Consider the following 21,790-nt stretch of genomic DNA (forward strand, 5'->3'; position numbering starts at 1 on the left):
TATGCGTTAGGGACCCCAAAATATCCCTTGCCCTGCCTCCAACTCCTTCTTCCTCTGACCTACAAGCACCTAACACTTCCACCTCTGTACCTCACCCGCTCAGGTTAAAACCTTCTGTGTGGCCCTGACTGATGTAGTTCAGTGGATTGGGCATCATTCTGCAAACCAGAGGATCACCGGTTCGATTCCCAGTCTGGGCACATGCCTGGCTTGTGCGCCAGGTCCCCAGTAGGAGGTTCATGAGAGGCAACCACACATTGATGTTTCTCTCCCTCTCTTTCTCCCTCCCTCCTCTCTCTCTAAAAATAAATAAATGAAATCTCTAAGAAAAAAATATTACAACCTGTGTGTCTTATTTTTTCTTAAAAAATGTGGAAACCATCAGGATGAGGTTTGCACCATATTATAAATCAGGATGTGAACATGATACATTTGATTCTCTTACAGCCCTTCCTGTATTTCTAGATTTTCTCCAGGTCAGTGAGCCAGTGTGACCTCTCAGGGCCCCGGGGCAGGTGTGGTTGCGTTCACACGCCAGGATCCAGCTCAGACACATGTGGGCCTTTCTCTGGTATTCTCAGAAACTGCTACCAATAGCCTTTACGCATTCCTTTTATAGTTCTGTGGGAACTCAGTTATGTGCACAGTTCCTCCCTGCAACATATTAAAGGGCAACATAATAAAGCTTGCCTTAAAAATTATACTTGAAGGCCCACCTTTTATTTCTCTTAGTTTTCATGTATATTATCTGCAAACAAAACTCCTGACCCACTTGGGGTCATAGTGTAACAGGGTGCAGCCAAGAGGGGGGACCCCAAATAGGGATTTGGAATAGGGTCCAGAAGAGCTTGGAGATCATTGGCTCCACACCACGGGGCCACACCTGCCCAGAGTGCAGGCAGCTGTGGCCAATTATGGGCGGAGCCGGAAATGGGGCTGCAGAGGAAGATTAGCGCTGGGATTTAACCGGAGGCACAGCAGCCATTGGGCCTCTCTCTTTTTAGGACCACGCGTCTGTTTAGGAGCACGCGGTTTTCATGTCTTGGTTGGGACCATGAGGCTTGGGTGAGAGTCAGGACCACGAGGCTTTGGAAGTGCTCCCTTTTGCCACGTGGAGGGTGCTAGGAGGACTGTGTACATTTGTGGGGAACTTTAGTTTGTGTTATTTCAGATGAATAATAAATTCCTTTCCTTTTCACTGATCTCTGGTATTAAGAGACATCTTTCCTCAGGTGGCGGGCAAAACGAACCCAGATAGGTGGGGAGGAACCCCCAGAGACTGTAACAATAGTCCCATGACGTGGTGACTTTCTTGTTCTCCTTCATTGTTTGGAAGGTGACCCTGGAATGGGCAGGAGGTCCTCCCACAGGGGGCGTGCCTGGGGCTCCCGAGGCAGAGCCCAGCTGCCATGTTCAGCTCGGGCCACCTGGAGAGACGGCACTCCAGGCAGCACCTCCTCCAGAGCTCTGGCTCAGACAGGAGAAGACCAGGGTCCACACCATCTGCTTTGGTTACAGCAGCAGCAGTGGCAGCGGCAATACAGCTCTCTCCTCACCCCTGCCACCAGCTTCCTATTATACAAGCTGCTCATCACTGCACTTTGAAAGGGAGTTTTAACTAAGCTGAGGGAATGAGCTTTAGAAAAGCCTGGCAAAGAAGTCCAGATAGGGCCCTGGCCAGGTAGCTCCATGGGTTAGAGCATCATTCCAAAATGCCAAGGTTGCGGGTTCGATCCCCAGTCAGGGCACATACAAGATTCAACCAATGAATGCATCAGTAAGTGGAACAACAAACTGATGTTTCTCTCTCTCTCCCTCAAATCAATCGATAAAAAAATGAAATCCACAACCACCTGATCAAGAGGAACAGAAATGAATCGCTCTAGGATCAACCATAGCTGAAATAAGAGGATTTGGACGTTTAGCCTGAGTTAATGAGCCCGTCGGTCATGCCCACGCACGGCACATGTTCTCCAGTGTCCATTCACCTGTAACGGCCAATATGTAACCTTTTATGTTTCCCAGCACAGACTGTGCTTGGCACAAACTGTCCAGGCCGTGAAGAGGGAATCTGTAAACAATCTATTTTCCAGAACATGGTTCAAATTTCTTGAAACCCTGAAGGGAGAGAGATTCACCCGGGTCATTACCCTTCCTTTTCACAATTCTCTTATTAAAAGGTTTATCCTCCTCCAGCCATTTCGAGCTCGGATGACAAGATCTGGGCCCAAGATAAATGACACCCCGCATAACCCTGAACCGGTTAAGGACACAGCTGAAGTATTACTTAGAATGATGGATAGTTAAAGGCAGGGAACTAAAACAGATACATCCATAATTTAGGAGTTAGTTGAGGAGAGATAATAGCTGGGAAAGTAGGGAGTATTTTTAAAACATAATGATCGCAATTTGTATTATGAAAACTAATTAGAGGACTCCACGTGGATGTGTTACTTCTGGGAGACATAAATGAGTCTATTCGGTTCGTTCTATTTATTGTTGACAATGACAGTGATGAGCCATCTCAATTATTTCCTGGTGTTGGATCTTCGCGGACGCAGTGGGGAGATGCCGATGGAAACTTCAGCGTTGGCAGTGAGGAGCCGAGAGCAGTATCTTGAGGAGGCGGGATCGGTGCTCAGCTGCAGGATTGTGGGAAGTCCGTGGAAACCGTGCAGAAACGGGTTCATGGTTACACCACATCGCGTCACCAAGACAGACCCACGGCATGCTTATAGAGGTGAAAACCTGATGCTAGAAGCTTCTCCGGGGAAAAGCGCTTGATCTGTCTCAGCAGGGAGGAGAGGGAGACGCAGCGCATGGGAGAAGGCTGTGCGCAGGAGACGCACGAACCGAGGCTGAAAGAAAGGGAGGGATGAGTCCGAGGCCGCAGTGGGATAAAGGGGCCTAGGGCATTGCAAGCTGGAATGACAGAGATCCCGAGAGGAAAACGGGCAGCTTGGTGCCCCAGAAAGGGATGATATCAGATGCAAAATATCCGGAAATGAAGATACCTCTGTGTCATTCTATGGGGCTGGGGACAGGAGAAAGAAATGCTCTTGGAAGACCCTTTTTATTCTCCTTCCCACTAGAGGAACACAAGTGTGGACACCATTGGGTGGCTCCCCGCCTGAGCATGGCTCCCGGCAGGTTGGAGCAGAATAAATGCTCAGTAAATATCAGTTGATTGACTGAAGGGAGAAGGAAGTGATAAGGGAGGTGAGCGAATAAACCGGTCATTACAATAAACTAATGATAAACCCACATACAGCGTGATGGGATGAAAACATACATCACGGGTCTCAAGGGAGAGGCATGAGGGTTATAATAAATAGGCTACATGTAAAAAAAAGTAGTGAGAAAAGAAAAAGAATGTATATTTTTATAGGAAATTCTGCTTTAAAGCAGAGCTCTTCCGAGCCATGAAGGAAAAGGGTCTAACTCAGTATCTTTTTTGTCTTCATCCTAATGTGAGAATGTTTGCTGATTTTAGAGAGAGAAACGTCCACGTGAGAGAGAAACACTGATCGGTCGCCTCCTGCAGGCGCCCTGACCAGGACCGAGCCCAGGATCGAACCCTCAACCCATGCATGCACCCTGCGTGGGGTGGGACTCGAACCCGCGACGCAGCCAGGGCCGATGCGGTGCGTTTCGCCAGGACAGCCGCTCTTGTGCAGTCCCTCCGACTGCACGTCAGTGCGCCGCCATTCCCATCACTCAGACACTGTTTCTCACTTCAATGAAGCAGGAAGAGGAACCCTGAGATGCCCCGGTGACCTCAACCACGCCCCAAGGCCGTGACCACGCGCGCGATGGGACTCGAACACCCTGACACCGGAGGAGCATCCTCCTTCCTGGCTTCCCGTGTCTGTGTTTCTCTGAACCTCTCCGGCCACGTGAGGACGACAATGTCTGTGGCCCGGCGCCCCGGGCCCTGGGAGGCCGCCTTCCTGGCCAGCCTTGGCCCTCCCCAGGCCATGAGTCCCCAGGTTCGGAATGGAAAATCCAGTCTCGAGGGCGGTGGCGTCTGCTGTCCTGCGGCACAGGACGAAGCCCCAGTGTGTCCATTCCACGGTTGGTGTGTGTGCGTTGGGGGAGGGGCGCCCCGTTTGAGCCGAGCTTGCCTGCACATCCTGCAAACAGCGGCGACCCACGCGGGACGGAAGGGCACGGGGGTGGGGGGGATGCTTGCTGCAGCCCAGTGCAGGACAAGCAAAAGTCCGATCGGGCCGCACGTGCCCAGAAGAACACGGGGTGAGTCTGCTGACGGGGAAAATGGGCCAGACATGGAGACCGACTGCCCAGAGGAGCTGCCCGGGCGGCGCTCGGAGGGTCTGGCCTGAGGAGGCACTGGCTGAGCGCTGCACTCACCGCCCCTCCACCACTGTGGGGGCGCTGGCCTACCTGCAAGGTCACCGCGCCGGGTTCCAGCCACACCCGCCCGTAGCGCTCGGCCTTGGGACAACCCGAGTGAGGGAACAGCAGCGCGTCAGCCGCAGCCTCGCAGCCCAGAGCGGCTCCTCCCAGCAGGCAGTGCGTGCGCGATGTGTGCGCATGCGCACCCTGGGATTTTCCCACGACCTTCTGCACGTGCAGCTGGTGCGGAGATGGCTTCTGCCGCACGAGGCCAGTTTCCGTGCAACAGATGATGGCTCTCGGGGACTGCGGGAATTCTCCAGGGCCAGAGGAGGTGGTTGATGTGCCCAACAGCTTGTTAGGGCAGTGGGAGCTGTGTGTGGGGCTCTGGGCGGCTTGCAAGGTCAATGCTGGGAATTCCCGGGCACACTGCCTGGTCCATTTCAGCCCCAACAAAGGGAGCAAGCAGAATCAACGAGGACTTAGGACACGAACCTGGCCTCCCCTCCTGGAGCTGCTCAGAATGGGCACCTGATACCTTAGGCACCCATTCGGCTCCTACCAGCCTGCCAAAAACACCCTGTGCACACAGCCTGCCTACACAGAGTATGCTTCCACAGAAGGCCACTTTCCAAGACTGGAAAAGACAGCTATTTTGTTTAATTCGTCTAAACAAACATGGAAAATGAAAGATAGAAGAATATCTCCTAAATGAAGGAACAAGAAAAATCTACCCCCCTTCCCGCAAAAAAAAAAAAAAAAAAAAAACCTCAGGAAAGGGAATGAGTAATTTGCCTGATGAAGACTTCAAAGAAATAGTCATAAGGATGCTCAGCAAACTTGAGAGTGGACTAGAGGAATTTAGAAGAAGGTCAACAAAGAGAAAGTGTGAGAAAGAACAAGGCAGACCTGAAGAACACAGTAAGTGAAGTGAAAAACACATAAGAAAGAATAAAGAGAAGGTTAGGAAACACAGAAGGATGAATTGGACACCTATAAAACCAGCAGAAATCAACCAATCAGAACAGCACAAAGAAAAAAGCATTTTTCAAAAATGAGGGTAATTTAAGGGATCTCTGGGATAACCTCAAGCATTCAAATATTCACAGTATAAGGCTCCCAGAAGAAGAAGAGGGAGAGAATGGAACAGAAACTTTATTTAAATAAATAACAAAAGCAGGAAAGGAAACAGATGAAGCACGGAGAGTTCCAAATAAGATGAACCCAGAGACACCAACACCGAGATATGTGGTAGTTAAAATGGCAAAAGTCAAAGACACAATCATGAAGGGAGCAAGAGAAACACGAGTTATACACAAAGGAGACCCTTTAAGGCCATCAGCTGAGTTCTCTTTGGGAACTTTACAAGCCAGAGGCAAGTGGCAGGGCATCTTTAAAGAGCTGAAAGAAAGAACCCTGCAATCTAGAATGGCTTACTCATCAAAATTATCATTCAGAATTGAAGGAGAGATAAGGAGTTTCCCAGGCAAGCAAAAATGAAAGGAACCTAATCACCCATAAACTAGCTTTACAAGAAATGTTAAAGGGTCTTCTGTCAGTACAAAAGGAAAACCATAACCAGAAATAAGAAAATAAGAGAAAAAGGGAAAACATCATAGGTAAAGGCAACTCCTCAATAAATATAGCAAACAAGACATTTAAAAAGCTACTATGAAGGTTAAAAGAAAAAAAGCATCAAACTTGACTCACACTACAATAGTAGGTATGGTGGGAACCACCATGCCTGGTTTCAGAAGTTGTAACACCCTTATGGCTAAGGCAGAGTAAAAAGACCTTGAGACCCTAAGCCATTAAGGAGACAAAGCTTATCTCTGTGGCTGGAGCACTGCCTCTGTCCACTTTACTTCAACCTGCCTGGCCCCCAGTGCATGACCAATTAGCCAATGATAGGTAAGATTCTTCAAGGGACAGACAACCTAAGAGAGGCAGGGTCATGAGGGGCCCTCAGGGAAGGACTTGGGGGGCTATAGAGAAAGGGGGTGATGGACCCTCACCCCTCAGCTTTGACATAGCCTGAGTCCTCATTCTGTCTGCAAGAAGTCTTCTAATCTCTTGGCTGCCTTACTTCCCCTGCCTGACTTAAGCCTAAAACAATGCCAGAGGTGGGTGCAGCTCTGTACTGGAAAGGGCAGTTCCCTAGGGCAATCAGGCCCAAGAAAGAATGCATAAAATCCTATGAAACCTAATTTGCTAATACCTTCAATTTAAATGATAAGGGTCCAAGCATGAAGTGAGTTTGTTCCCCAGAGTTTTATGGCCCTTTAACTATCTGACCCTGGCTCAGAATAAGCCCTCATAGTTCTTTGAGTGTTATCTATTGTTTGATCATTACTGCCTGACAATGATTGATGAGCTTTATGTATACACCCTGTGTTCCTGTGCAAATTAAACCTAATAAAAGACGATTGAGGAACAGGTTCCTGGCCCTTCTCTCTTGAGAGATCCATCACCTTTCCTCCCCAAACAGATCACGTCTTGGTAGACTTATTGTCATTCGTGGCAGATGGGGGGTTCTGCAGGCAAAGCTCCCCCACATAGGTAGGGAATATACAACACAAAATTATCTAAACTGTAACACCAGTAATAATAAGCATAGAGGGGAAGTAAAAAAATGTACACTTTGTACAATATATTCTTTTTTTTTAAAGATTATTTTCGGGGGGGGGGGGGGGGGGGAAAAAGAGAGAGAAAGAAACATCAATATGTGGTTGCCTCTTGCATGCCCTCTATTGGGGACCTGGCCCACAACCCAGGCATGTGCCCTGACTGGGAATCGAACCAGCGACCCCTTTGTTTGCAGGCTGGTACTCAATCCACTGAGCCACACCAGCCAGGGCTATAGAATATATTCTAACTTAAATGCCTATGAGCTTAAAATAAATGCTATAAATAAAGAATGAGACACATAAAGCTCATGGTAACCACAAACAAAAACCTACAAAAGATACACAAAGAACGAAGTGAAAGGAACCAAACAAAAACAGCAAATCACAAGGGAAGAGATCAGGACAAAAAGAAAGCAACAGAGGAGAGTTCTAAAAACAACCTAAAAATAATGAACGGAGTGGAAATAAACACATACTCATCAATAATTTAAATGCAAATGGATTAAATGCTCCAACAAAAATACGTTTGGTGGCCAAATGTATTGGATTAAAGAACATAAACCAACTATAAACTGCTTTCAAGAGACACACTTCAAATTGAAAGATACACACAGACTGAGAGGGAAGAGATGGAAAAAGATATTCCAGGCAAGTAGAAAGGAAAAGAAAGCTGGGGTAGCAATAGTCCTATCAGACAAAATAGACTGTAAAACAAAAATGTAAAAATGACAAAGAAGGACATTACATCATTATAAAGGGGTCTCTCCAAGAAGAGGGTATAACAATTGTAAATAATCTACTCACACAACATCGGAGCAACTAAATATATGAAACAATTATTAATAGACATAAAGGGGAAAATCTACAGTCATGCAATATTAGTGGGGGACTGTAACCCCCCCACTCATCTCAAGGATAGATCATCCAGACAGAAAATTAATAAGGAAAATGGCCTTAAATACCACATTAGATGAGACCAACTTAATAGCTATTTATAAAACATTTCACCTTCAAACTGCAGAATACAGTTTTTCTTTCAAGTGCACATGGACATTTTCTATGATAGACCACATATGATCTACAGGACAAGCCACAATATATTCCAGTTCTAAGAGGGAAGTTCATAACTATATAGGCATACCTCAAATAACAAGAAAACCCCCAGGTAAACAATATAACTACACCTACACAAAATAGAAAAAGGAGGACAAACAAACCCAGCATGAGTAGAAGAATGAAAATAATAAAGATCAGAATGGAAACAAATGAAATACAAATTTAAGAGAACACAATAGAAAAGATCAATACAACTAAGAGCTGGTTCTCTGAAAAGATAAACTGATAAATCTTTAGGCAAACTCATCAAATACAATTTTAGTACCAGACAGATTCACAGGTGAATTCTACCAAACATGCAAAGAAGAATTCATAGCCTTGGCCAGGCAGCTCAGGTGGTGAGAGCATCATCCCAATGAACCAAGGTTGCAGGTTCGATCTCCAGTCGGGACACATACAGGAAGTAACCAATGAATGTGTGAATGGATGCAACAACAAATCTCTCTCTCTCTCTCTCTCATCAATAAATAAAAAATAAAAATAAATGAACACAACAGAGAAGAATTAATACCTTAAACTTTATTTAAGGTATTATACCTTATTCTTCTTAAACTATTTAAAAAATTTGAGCCTGGCTGGCGTAGCTCAGTGCATTGAGCACAGGCTGTGAACCAAAGCATCGTAGGTTCGATTCCCAGTCAGGGCACATGCCTGGGTTGCAGGCCACGGCCCCCAGCAACCGCATATCGATGTTTTTCTCTCTCTCTCTCTCTTTCTACCCCCCTTTCCTCTCTAAAAATAAATAAATAAAATCTTTTAAAAAATTGAAGAGGGGGAAATGCTTCCAAACTTGTTTTCTGAAACCATCATTACCCTTACTCCAAAACCAGATAAAGACATTACAAACAAACAAAAAATTACAGGCCAATATTTTTGATCAACATACATGCAAAAATCCTCAACAAAATATTAGCAAACTGGATTCAATACATTAAAAAGAGTATATACCATGACCAAGTGGGATTCTCCCAGGGATTTAAAGTTAGTTCAGTATATGCAAATCAATTAAGATGATACACCTCATAAAGAAAGGATAACATCTCCCTGGCTGGTGTGGCTCAGTGGATTGAGTGCTGGCTTAAGAACCAAAGGATCACCAGTTCGATTCCCAGTCAGGGCACATGCCTGGGTTGTGGTCCAGGTTCCTAGTAGGGGGTGTGCAAGAGGCAACCACACATTGATGTTTCTCTCCCTCTCTTTCTCCTCCCTTCCCCTCTTTATAAAAGTAAATAAATAAGATCTTTAAAAGAAAGAAAGTGTAAGACCCATATGATCATTTCAATAGATGCAGAAAAAGCACTTGACAAAACGCAATATCCTTTTATGATAACATATAGAACAATTATATAGAAACATAAAATATATAAATATATATAAGATACATAAAACAAAAATATATTCAATAAAGTGAGTATAGAAGAAACGTATCTCAATATAGTAATGGCCTTCTAGGACAAACCTGCAGCTAATATCATACTCAGTGATGAAAAGCTGAAAGTCTTTCTTTTCTCTAAGATCAGGAAAAAATAAAGATGCCCTTTATCACCACTATTCAGCATAGTGCTGGAAGTTCTAGCCGCTGCAATCAAAAAAGAAAAAGAAATAAAAGGCATCCAAGCTGGAAAGAAAGAAGTAAAACTCTCATTATTTGCAGAGGTCATGATACTATCTATAGAAAACCCTAAATGCTCCACCAAAAAGCTATTAGAACTAATAAATTACTTCAGTAAAGTTGCAAGATACAGACTCCATACACAGAAATCCGTCGAGTTCTCATAGAATAACAAGTGATCAAAAGAAGAAATCAGGAAGACAATCCCTTTTACAATTGCATCAAAAAGTATAAAACACCTATAAATAAATTTAGCCAAAGGGGTGAAAAGCCTGCATTGTGAAAACTATAAGACACGAAAGAAAGAAATGGAAACAACATACAAATAAGCGAAATGACCTACCTTGCTCAAGTATTGGAAAGTTAATAGTGTTCAAATGTCCTTACTTTGTAGAGTCATGTACAGATGCAACGCTAACCCTACTGCACTGCCACTGGCTCTCTTCTCAGAATTAGAAGTAGTCCTAAATGTATGTGGAACCAAAAGAGACCCCAAACAGCAAAAGAAATCTTGAGAAAGAACAAAGTGGGAGGGACCACACTCCCTGGTATCAAACTATACTACAAAGTTACAAATAATGAAACAGTATGGTAGTAGCATAAAAAACAGATAAATAAATCAGTGCAACAGAATAGGGGACCCAGAAATAAATCTCTGCAATGTTGTCAATTAATCTACGACAAAGGAGGCACAGATATACCGTGGTGTGAAAACAGTCTTTTCAATGAGCAGTGTTGGCAAAACTGGACAGATACACGCAAAAAAAAAATTAAATTGGACTACTTTCTTACTCCAAACAAAAATTAACTGAAAATGGATTAAAGACTTACACGTTGGACCTGAAACCATAACATTCCTGGAAGAAAAAATATGCAGTAAACTCTTTGACATTGCTCTTAGCAATATCTTTTTGGATGTATCTCCTCAAGCAAGGGAAATCAACGAAAAAGAAATAAACAAGTGGGAGTACATCAAAATAAAAAAGTTTTCCACAGTGAAGGAAACCTTTAACAGAATGAAAAGGCAGCCCACTAAATGAGAGAAGACAATTGCAAATGGTACATCTGATAAAAGGTTAATGTAAAAATATTGAAAGAACTCATACATCAACCTAACACCAAAAGCAAACAAATCAATTAAAAAAAATGGGCAGAGGACCCGAATAGACACTTCTCCAAAGAGGACATGCAGGTGGCCAATAGACATATGAAAAGATGCTCAATGTCACTAATCATCAGGGAGATGCAAATCAAAAGCTTGATTGGAGCAGCATCCCAATACACCAAGGTTGTGGGTTTGATCCCCGGTCAGGGCACACACAAGAATCAGCCAATGAATGTATCAATAAGTGGGACAACAAATCGATGTTTCTCCCTCTCTCTCTCTCTCTCTCTCTCTCTCTCAAAAATCAATCAATCAGTAACAAGAGAATGAATGGAGAAGTTACAAACTGAGATAAACTGCCAACTACATCTAGCAAAGGAATCACACCCAGAATATATGAAGAACTCTTGATATATATCAAATAATAAAACAAAATAACCCAATTTCTAAGGGCAAGCCATATGAAGAGACACTTCAATGAAGAGGATTTACGTGCAAATGAGCACATAAAAAGCGCTTGCTATCACTAACCATTGGGAAAATGGAAATAAGACCACAATGAGGTATCAGCCTATGAGATATATACTTATTAGAGCATCTAGAACTACAAAATAATGACAGTGCCATTGCTGGCAAAGATACAATGAAACTGAATTTCTCGTACATTGCTGGTGAGAACAGAAAATGGAGCAGCCACTTTGGAAGAGTTTGGGGATTTTCTTGAAAAACCAAAGAGTCATTCATCATACAACCTAGCAAGCCTGCTCCTGGGCATTTGTCCCAGAGAATGAAATCAGATGTCCACACAGAAACGTGTACACTAATGCACACAGCCATTCTATTTGTAATAGTAGAAAACTAGAAACCACCCACGTGTGCCTCGACTGGGGAGTGAATACACAAACTGCCAGATCCACACCCTGGAAGATTACTCAGCAGGAAGGAGGAACAAACGATGACATGCACACCACTGAAAGGAAGAAAAGCCCATCCCAAGTGTCACATCCCGGGGGGACTGCAGGCAGGTGACACTCGCACAAGGACAAACATACAGAAACGGGCAACACCTGAGTGGCTGACAGGACTCAGGGATTCTAGAAGGTCATGACACCGAAGGGAAGTGGGAGGGGACTTAAGGGTGATGACGCAAGTTCTGCATGGTGACCTCGGAGTTTCTTCCACAAATCTACACATGACAAGACGACACAACCATACGCACGCACTGGACCGACGTCAACTTCAGGTTTTGATACCATTCTATAGTCATGACTCATGTGACTCTACTATCTTTGCAACTTCCTGTGACTTCATTGTGAATTCATAATTATTGGAAACCAAAAACCTCCAAACTATGCCGTCACGGAACATGTTCTATTGGAATGACAAACGTGGACACTCACTGCCGATGTCCGGCCTCAGCTTTTTATCATATTCTCTCAGCAACTTGTTGAGGATAAGAGTCACATCGGTGTCTTGGGACTTGGGAGCCAAAACCCACTTTTGGTTGGATGATGAGTCTTCGTATTCATCCTCCTCCACCTCTCTGGACCTGTAATTAGGACACAAAGAATTAGTTGTGTCAACAGCTCCAGAAACTGTCTTAAATGGGTCCCACCTAAGCCCTGGTCCTGACTCCAGGATTCTCTCTCAAATTAAAAAATAAAAGCCCTGGTTGGTGTGGCTCAGGGGACTGAGCACCAGCCTGTGAACCGAGGGATCGCAGGTTCGATTCCCAGTCAGGGCACATGCCTGAGTTGTGGGCCAGGTCCCCACTAGGTGGCGTGTGAGAGGCAACCACACATTGATGTTTCTCTCTCTTTCTCCCTCCCGCCTCTCTGTCTAAAAGTAAATAAATAAAATCATTGAAATATGAAACAAAATAAAAAGAGACACAAATTAGAAAGATTCATTAGGAAGAAGGATTCAGGTCATCATGTCTTCATTAAATGTTACCAAAATGACTCCATGTCCAAGGAAAACTGCTTGAATCCACCTTGAGAACTTCTGAAGCTCAAGGCACAAACCTTCCAGATGTTTGTCCAACGGTGACTTTATCGGCCACTGCCACTTCCCACTCCCCTCCCCACAAAGAAGACCTCACTTTAGTTGAAAGTGAGAATAACATTTACAGATTGCACGCACTGAAAATAGATGAGTCTGGCTCTGAGATTTTTGGTCCACGCATGGGGACTAAATGAGGTGGGGTGCGAGGAAGAGAGATGTTGTTGGTGAACCCTCTGGCAAGCCACAGGCCTCTGACAGCACAAACTGAAAATTAAAATCTTTTGCCTTGACCAGGAAACTAAGTGGATTAGAGCATCATCCCGATATGCCAAGGTTGTGGGTTCGATCCCCGGTCACAGCACAGAGAAGCATCAACCAATGAATGCATCAGTGAGTGGAACAATAAATTGATCTCTCTCTCTCTCTCCCCCTTCCTCTATCTTTCTTCTTTCTATTTAAAAATCAATAAATATTTTTAATTAAAGTCTTTCTAATACATCTCCATTTTGGCTCCTTTATACATGGGTCCAAAAGAATGCTAGGGCATCTCTGAGCCTTTTCAGTGCAGGGCCGAGGCTGACCACCACCTCCCCTGGGGGGCTTGAATGGGAGCCCTCGATGACAGCTACTTTTCTCTCTTATTTTAGTTAAAGCGCTGATCTTTCCTAAATCATTGCACATGCCATCTCTGTTTTGAAACAGGGAGTCTTGTCCGTTGAACTTTTTTTCCCTTTTGGCTCTTAGGGTCAAGGCTGCCCTCACTGTGTGCGTGGGTGCTCGGGGCTGTGGGGAGCGTGCATGCAATATTTGAATTATAAAATCCATTTGCACGCCTCGGATTCCATGAGCACCAACCACCTGTCTGTTTATTTTGTTTACTTCCTATTTCCCTGCAGGTGTGCTGATTGTGCTAATGTGAGCATTCTGTATTACGACAGCTGGATTTCTCACTTGCAGTCTATATTAATATATTGCAATTTTGATTCTTTTAATTCCCAGAAAACTTAATTTTGCACAGCCCCCACAAATAATTTCCCTGGTGGTTGCTGTTATTGTTCTTTTCTTTTCCTTCTTCCTTCCTTCCTTCCTTCCTTCCTTCCTTCCTTCCTTCCTTCCTTCCTCCTCCTCTTCTTCTCCTTCTCCACCTCCTCCTCCTCATTCTTCTTCTTTTGTCTGACACTGGTAGATCCAGTGTCTTGATAAATTCCCTGCAGAAGCCAGTTTCTAGAGCCGCCATTGGTTCCTTCCATCGTCACCGAGGCATCAAGGGTACAACAGGCAGTTTCCTGAGTGAGTGAGGCCATCTCAACAACACAGCCCTTCGGAAAGGAAAAGAGAAGGAGGGTCTCCTGCTGTGGAGCAGCATTTTCAGGTGGACTGCCACCAACCAGAGAGAGAAAACCTTTGATTCGTTGTTCCACTAACGGATGCTCTCATTGGCTGCTTCTTTATGTGCCCTGACGGGGGATCGAACCTGTAACCTTGGCATATGGGGACGATGCTCCGACTAACTCAGCTGCTTAGCCAGGGCTGGGATATAAGATTCTTAAGTTAATTTTTGGACTTTTCTGAGTTATTTATAATGAACATGAAATGAATGAAAAAAAAAACTTTTTAAAGTTCATTACCTCTACTTTGTTTTCAGAATTATAATGTGTACATGTATATGCATCACGTATAATATTTTATACTATATGTAATCCAATATGGGTCGTACGCTGTATACACGAGCCTTTTCCATGAGTGTTAACACAGATCACAGGGCTGTCGCCTGGACCCGGGTGACATACACACGTATGTGAGATTTCAGAAATGAGCACGTGCGATATGTCTCCTAAGACTGAGTTCAAGTTTTTCCTACTCTGATCTAAAACTGCACTTTCATTTCCTGAATACCTGTGGTCTAGAAGGATAAAATACATCATTTCCTGAATTCCTATGGTCTAGAAGGATAAAATACATCATCCATCACCACTATCAGTCGCCGTGGGTTTTTACTCACACTGAATATTCACCATCCGTAAGAAATGTATCAAACTCGGGCCATGTGTTCAGGAAGTGATATGCTACATTTCATTATCTGTAAGTCCAAACTGTCACAAATAACACCATGGATTTTTTAAATGTCACTGCAAAACTGTTCCTCTTATCGGGAAGAGTGTCAGGAATAGTAATGTTATCATTTTGAAAAAAAACCAAAAAACAAAAACAGTCACCAAGGCCTGTTCCCTAGGACGAGGCAGGCCAGCCCCTTGTTGCAGAGCAAAGGTGCGGGAAGATGAACAGAGAGGGCTGGCTGACCTCGGCCAGATCACACAGGACACTCGCGGCCCCGGGCCGACTGGGCCACAGAGCTTTCCTGGCCCCCTCAGCAGGCTCTCTCTTCCCTTCTCCTCTTCCTCTCTGCGCTCACCCCTTCCTTCCTCCTCTCCCCACACCCAACAAACGCTCACTGGCAGGGACCATCTCGCTCTCCCTGCCCCAGGGATTCTGGGGATACACTCGGACCGAGCTCCCCAACCATCTTGCCCGTGTTCTGCATGCACAGCCTTGGCTTCAGAGACATCGCTCCCAGCTACTTCAGTGACAGGTATTAAAACGAGTCTAATTCTCCCTCTAGTGGCGATGAGGGCTTCCCTGGAATTGCATAAGCTGCTCCCTCAGAGGCCAAGGCAGGTGAGAGAGCCCGGAGGCAGAAGGGAAAAGAAGCCACCTTCTCTCTCTCTCCCTCTCTCTCTCTCTCTTTCCCTCTCTCTCTCTCTCTCTCTCTCTCTCTCTCTCTCTCTCTCTCTCTCTCTCTCTCTCTCTCTCTCTCGGCAAAGGGGACCCGTGGCTCCGGGACCAACCAGGGCCGGACAGGGGACAGATGTGCCCCTGGCCCCTCAGCAGCCAACACTCTGCTCCCCCAATCCCAATTCCATGTCAGTTTGCTGCAGAACTTGCGAGAAGGAAACAGAAGCTTCCCGGTGCTAACGCCAGGAAGCGCCAGCCCCACGGGAAAACCATCGCTTTGATGGAAACCAAATGTCCCCTCAGGGGACCCGCTGGAGTGGAGATAAACCAAAAACGCTCTGTTTCTCCAAAGTCTAAATGGGTGATCTGTAATCTTTACGAGCTGTCTGTTATTAGGACTGTTGGCTCCGAAACACCATCGCTGCAATTAGCTTTTTCTGGAAAACAACCTGGCGACACTCGGTCCTCGTTAAGTCCGTGCTCAGCCTCAGGGGCTGTTTCCGTGGCTTGTGCCTCCTCTTCAACCGGAAGGACGAGGAGGAAGTCTGGAGTGTTTCTAGACACGTCCAGGACCTCCTAAGCCTTGGGAAGCAGCTAAGCGCCCTCCTGGCATTGCCCAGGCCCCGGCGTGGCTTAGTGCATTTCAGTGCAAGATAAACTCATCCACGGGTGACAGAGTGGGGGCCGCAGCTCCCTGCAGGGAGCCATCTGCACCGGCCACAGCCATCCGTCACCACCGTTCCCAGGGCTCGGCCACACCAGGGGCGCATTCCGGGTGCCCGTGAGACCCCTCTGAGCACGACTGACAGCTTCGAAAGATACCACTGGACATGAGATTATTTCACACGTCTGCAAGACACATTTCAGAGAACAAAGACGCTTTCGCACGAGAGGCAGAGAGCAAACAAGCAGGGTAGCATTTGGATTTTGTCCAAATGCTATGCGACCTGTCTTTGGAAGGCCGGGGAGCCACCCCTTGGACAGAGACCGCCCTGCAACAGGCCGCCTGCCTTGAAGGAGACGGACATCGTGTGTGTGTGTGTGTGTGTGTGTGTGTGCATGCACAAGCGCTTGAGAATGCCTAGGAAGCAGACTGCTCCAAGTTCAACACACATCTTCCTACTAAACACACAAACGACCTCAGGCCGTTCTCCCTTGAATTGTAATTTTCCCATTCCCGTTCCCTCTTCCATCTCCACCTCCCTCTCCCCTGTCATCATCCCCCGCCCTGAGGTCCATGGCTATGAGTGCTTTCTCTCTCCTTGTTTTTCTCAATCCCTCCACTCTTCAACGGGCCCCCTCCACCCCGGAGCTGTCGGCTTGCTCTCTGTCTAGGAGTCTGTCTCTGTTTGCAGAGTTCCTTCACTAAGTCTGCACGGATCCCAACAGTCATCCAACCCTGGGCTGCGGGTCACTTCACCCCGCCGGTGGCAAGAGCGAGGTCACGGAGACAGGGCTTCAGACGCAGATGAGGTGACTTCGGACCCCGCCGTCATGCCTGGTGTCGTCGGCGGGGCTCTCGGTCTCTTAAGGAGAAACACTTTCGGGCAGAGTCGACCTCCGATGGTGCTCTCCCGCTCTCTCTCCTCAACCTGGAAGAAACTTCCCTGGAAAGGTTCTCGGGCGGGCGGTCCAGCCTGGTGGAGGGAGCTGCCTCTGAGTCACCAGGGGAGCCCGCTGTCCCGGCACACCGTCTGCCTGCCTGCCTGCCTGCCTGCCTTCTACGGTCTCAACTTTTAGGGAAGAGGCGTGCTCAGAGGGCCGGGGCTTTCTTCCTCAGGGGCAGACACCTCTGGTGAAGGTGGGGAGTGAGAAGTGTGGGGGGGGGGGGTCCCTTCCCACGTGGAGCTCCTGCTCATGTGCATTCCTGGTTCTTCCCAACTTCACAAACATGAATGAAAACGCCAGACCTCTGACACTGCCAGCCGACACCTGCCGGGCTCCTGTTCCATGAACACACTCCCTAGCTCCCAGACCCAGGTAAACAAAAAGCGTCCAAATGAGGGTGTTTTGAGGATGGGGTTCCCTGAGATTTGGGGGTGAGGTGGGGTTAGAGGAAGATTCCCAAAGCACAGAGCAGTCCTCAGCCTTTGGACCAGCCATCTAGCCGGGGAGACAGAATTAAAGCCACCCGGAATTAAAGACCCAGAATCTCCAGTCGTATTTACAGCTCCAGGGTTTAACCCTCCCGGTCCCAGGGCGCCTCCATCCTCCCCAGCCATCTCCATCCTTCCCTGGAGTGTCTCTAGGCTCCGTGGTGAGTGCAGTGTCCTGGACGGAGGGTAAAGGTATTGAGAACCGTGAGAGGATTTCTTAGCCTCCCAGGCAGAAGCCTGATCGCCAGTTCCCCGCATGCCGTCTTCAGAGCTGTATCCACGCTCCTCTGCGAAGAGGGGCTCCCCCAGAGGGGTGCAGGCGGGCGTCTGCAGGACCTGGGGACGGAAGTCCTTCCTGAACAGCAGGGCTCTCCGCAGCCCACCTGGCCCCAACCCTCTACCTGCCTCCAGCCTGATCTAATCTGGGCAGCTGGGAAATCACCACTCCTGGGTCCTGGGAAATGCAGAGTGACAAGCAAGGATCAGAACGCCGGCCAGTGTGTGGGACAGACGCCCCTGGGGCCCTTGAGGTGGGGGCAGGGGTCGTGGATGAGGAGGGAGACACCGCTGGTCGCCTAGGATTTTGGTTTTCAAGACCCTTAAAACACCAGATCATAAAAGCTTCGGGAGCCGAGTCAGTGCCCACATTCCCGGCCGCTGAGAGAAGGCTGCAGCCAGCCGCCCAGCCCGGAGAGGCAGATGGCCATGTCCGGGGGAGATGGGACAGGTGAGGCGCGGGCCGATTCCCCCCACCGCTACCCGGCCCGGCCCCGCCGGCTATGCCGCAGCTCAGCCGACGGCGGGCGCGCTGGGGACTCCTGTCCAGGACAGCGCCCCCCGCCGCCCTTCAGCCTGGCTCGGAGCCTGGCTGGATGCGGAGCCCGCGAGCCACTTACCGCGCGTGCAAGCCGGAGAAGAGGCAGAGGAGGAGCAGCAGCTTCGGGGCCATGCTGCTGTGCAGCTGGGGGCTCGAGGTCCGAGGCCTCGGGCTGGGCGCCACTTCCTCCGGAACGCGGTCCTCGCCCTCGCCGCCTCCGATGCCGCGGACTGCGGCGCGACACCCGCACCAAGCCGCCGGGGCAGGACAGGTGTGGGCTCCGGCTGCCAGCCGCGCCCCCGACGGCCGGCGGGTCTGCGCGCGGCTCCGCGGGGCGCACTAGGGACACCCGGCCGCCGCGGCGCGCCACCCCCCCTCCGCCCGCGCTCCCCCCCGGGTCCGCGCCACCGGGTGGCGGGATCGGGTGGGCGCGAGCGTTCCTTGGCCCCGCAGCCCGAGGCCGGGCGCGGCGCAGCCCACTCCTTCACCAGCTGCCAGCCAGTGCCCGCGCGGTGGGCTGCGCGCGCGGTGGGTTCTGCGCGCGGTGGGTTCTGCGCGCCGTGTCCGCCGCCGCGCGCTCGGAGGTGGGGGCAGCGAGGAGGCTGTTCGCGGCGGCGCCTCCGAGGCGGTCCCGGCGGGGAGGAGTTTCCCCAATTACACGCTTGACAACGCGCTAAGCGAAGACAGGGAGGTTGGAGTGGGCTCCGCGTTTGAGACCGGGAAGGGGGCGGGCTCTGCGCGGGACGGGAGGCTTGGGGTTCCCGCAGGGCGCCTGCGGGTGGGTCCCAGGGACTGGCGCCTAGTGGCTAATAGGGAGCCCCCAGTAGCTCCTGTCATTTCAACAGGAAGCAGTGGCTCTCCAGAGGCGCACTCTGACTTCCCGTTGCCCCCCACCCGCCCACCCACACTCAGGGCCCCTCCCTCTTGGCAGGCCACGGCCCAAGAGAGACGCGGTTTGCGGAAAACAGCCTCTCCGTGCCCACGCCGTTCTGGGTCGCCGGACCTCCTTCTCCGCACTACCAAGATTCTGCTTGCAAAAGTGGCTTGCTGGGGAGAATTTGAAGAAAGTCACCCCCGCTGTGTACCTTTTTCACGAAAAAAAAAAGAGAGCCTAATGCACCCCAATAAACAGTGCTGGTGAAAATAAAATGTGAAGTCAAAAAGGAACAGACTTTCAGTTTCATGGAGCCAGGAAAGGGCACTTTATTTAATGCATTGAAATACCCCAGGGACTGAAAAATTCATTTCTGTTTTCGTTTGTGATAATAATCCAAAATGCTTGTCTTTCACCGTATAACTACAACAATATTGGCATAGCTTAGGATAAATCCACTAAGAAGTTTGCTTCTATGTTGCAAAAAAGTAGTTCTTACTAAATGTTTCTTTTATACGTAGAGCAATTACGTACAGAATTATGAAAGGGTGTAATAACTTTTTCTTCAATGTGGTTAAGTAGGTTTGTTTATAAAATACCTAGAAGAGTAAGTTGGATGTTGTCCCTTATCCCGCGTTCATCAACTTGAACGTGGACACGGACTGGAGTGGGCTGATGTTATTGACAATGACATTTTTTTAAACAATGGACTAGTCACCTCCTCAGCATTGCCATCTTCTGGTCCCTGTGTGGCCTTTGACTCAGTCCACCCCTGGCCGGGGAGTCCTTCTCTGGCTCCCACACCTCTCCTCCTGCGACTTTGTCTTCTCAGAAGACCAGAACATTCCTGGATCCTGCCACTTCCAACGCCTTTACCGTTTATTCCAGATTCAGTGGAATGAGTCTATCACACTCTGCCCTAATGTCTCATTTTCTCCACCACACAATTGAGCACTTTGAAAATCAGTTGGCCCCTGGCTGGTGTAGCTCAGTGGGTTGAGCGCCAGCCTGCGAACCAAAGGGTCGCCAGTTCGATTCCCAGTCAGGGCACATGCCTGGGAACCAGGTCCCCAGTAGGGGGCGTGCAAGAGGCAACCACTGATATTTCTCTCCCTCTCGTTCTCCCTCCCTTTCCCTCAAAATTAATACATAAAATCTTTTAAAAATATATAAATAAATATAAATCAATTAAGTAATTGGTTCTCATTCATGAGTCGCTTGTAAAAACATGCCAGATCTCCACGTAGTTTTTGAGTGTACTGTGAGAAAGATACAAATAAAAAGAAGCTGTTCTTTCAAGTCTCAGTGTTTGATGCAGTAATAGGGATACAGGTAAAAATAACCACCAGAGATCGATCACAGAATAGGGACCCAGGGCTGATGTAAGGTCTTCACATGAATGGACTCATTTGAACTCTGATACCACGATCTCCATGTTAAAGATGGAGCAAAGGCACAGGGATATTAAGTCATCCCACTGAGATCGCAAAGCTACAAGGTTGAGCACTGGGGGCTTAACACCAGGCAGCCAGTTCTAACGCCTCAGTCTAAACGACCAGCCGTCTTGCCTCTCGGGTGAGTCGGAGCTCAGCAAGCACTTGTCATTCGCTTCTTCAAGCCGAGTTTTAGACTCCTTGCTGGACTCTTTCTCACCTGAGTGTGCGAACAAATGCTTAAGTATTGCTGACAATAAAAACAGATCAATGCATAAATGTTTTTGTAAATGATCTGTATCATGAGACATGTCTTATGAAGTTTTTATAGCTCAACTAGTGATAAAGGAAAGAAAAAAGTGGTGCCCTTTATCCATTTCCCAGTTGTTCATTCTTTTCCTTCCTCCCACACGTTCGGTGTGTGGTTAATTGTGAATGAACGCAATCTGAGGTCGTCTGGAATTTGGGATGCTTGGCTCCATTGGTTGGACTTAACAGGTTAGCTTGGTAGGGCTGGACATTTTAGCTTGAAAAACTCCTGGCCCTGGCTGGCGTAGCTCAGTGGATTGAGTGCAGGCTGAGAACCAAAGTGTCACAGGTTCGATTCCCAGTCAGGGCACATGCCTGGGTTGCAGGCCACGGCCCCCAGCAACTGCACATTGATGTTTCTCTCTCTCTCTTTCTCCCTCCCTTCCCTCTCTAAAAATAAATAAAATCTAACAAATAAATAAAAGTAAAAATAGCATAATATTAAAAAAAAGAATAAAAAAAAAAGAAAAACTCCCTTCCCGTGTTGTGATCTGGAGCAACATTTTTCTTTCTTTCTTTCTTTCTTTCTTTCTTTCTGGTTATTTCTTTCGTATTTAGTTTTATTTCGTAGGAACTGACATTCATGCATTCCTGACTTCTGTACTTTATTTCTTTTTTCTTCTTTCTTCATTCTTTCTTTCATTCTTTCCTTCTTTCTTTCTTTTCGCTCTCTCTTTCTCTCTTTTTCTTTCTTTCTTTCTCTTCCCT

At 47.6% G+C, this 21,790-nt stretch overlaps 1 protein-coding gene across 1 annotated transcript in view; it reads right to left on the minus strand.

The window, feature by feature from the left end:
- The window catches only part of GABRG3 (gamma-aminobutyric acid type A receptor subunit gamma3), a 346,751-nt gene extending 327,783 nt beyond the window's left edge, over positions 1–18,968 (minus strand). Inside the window, exons 1-2 of the mRNA XM_028503676.2 lie at positions 18,546–18,968; positions 12,217–12,365 (exon numbers count right to left, since the gene is read on the minus strand). Of these exons, the coding sequence (XP_028359477.1) occupies positions 12,217–12,365; positions 18,546–18,598 (202 nt within the window). The 5' untranslated portion in view covers positions 18,599–18,968. The remainder of the gene's footprint in view (positions 1–12,216; positions 12,366–18,545) is intronic.
- Between the last annotated feature and the right edge of the window lie 2,822 nt (positions 18,969–21,790).

This window comes from Phyllostomus discolor, chromosome 12 (assembly GCF_004126475.2).
Source record: "Phyllostomus discolor isolate MPI-MPIP mPhyDis1 chromosome 12, mPhyDis1.pri.v3, whole genome shotgun sequence".
In the NCBI taxonomy this organism is placed as follows: Eukaryota; Metazoa; Chordata; class Mammalia; order Chiroptera; family Phyllostomidae; genus Phyllostomus; species Phyllostomus discolor.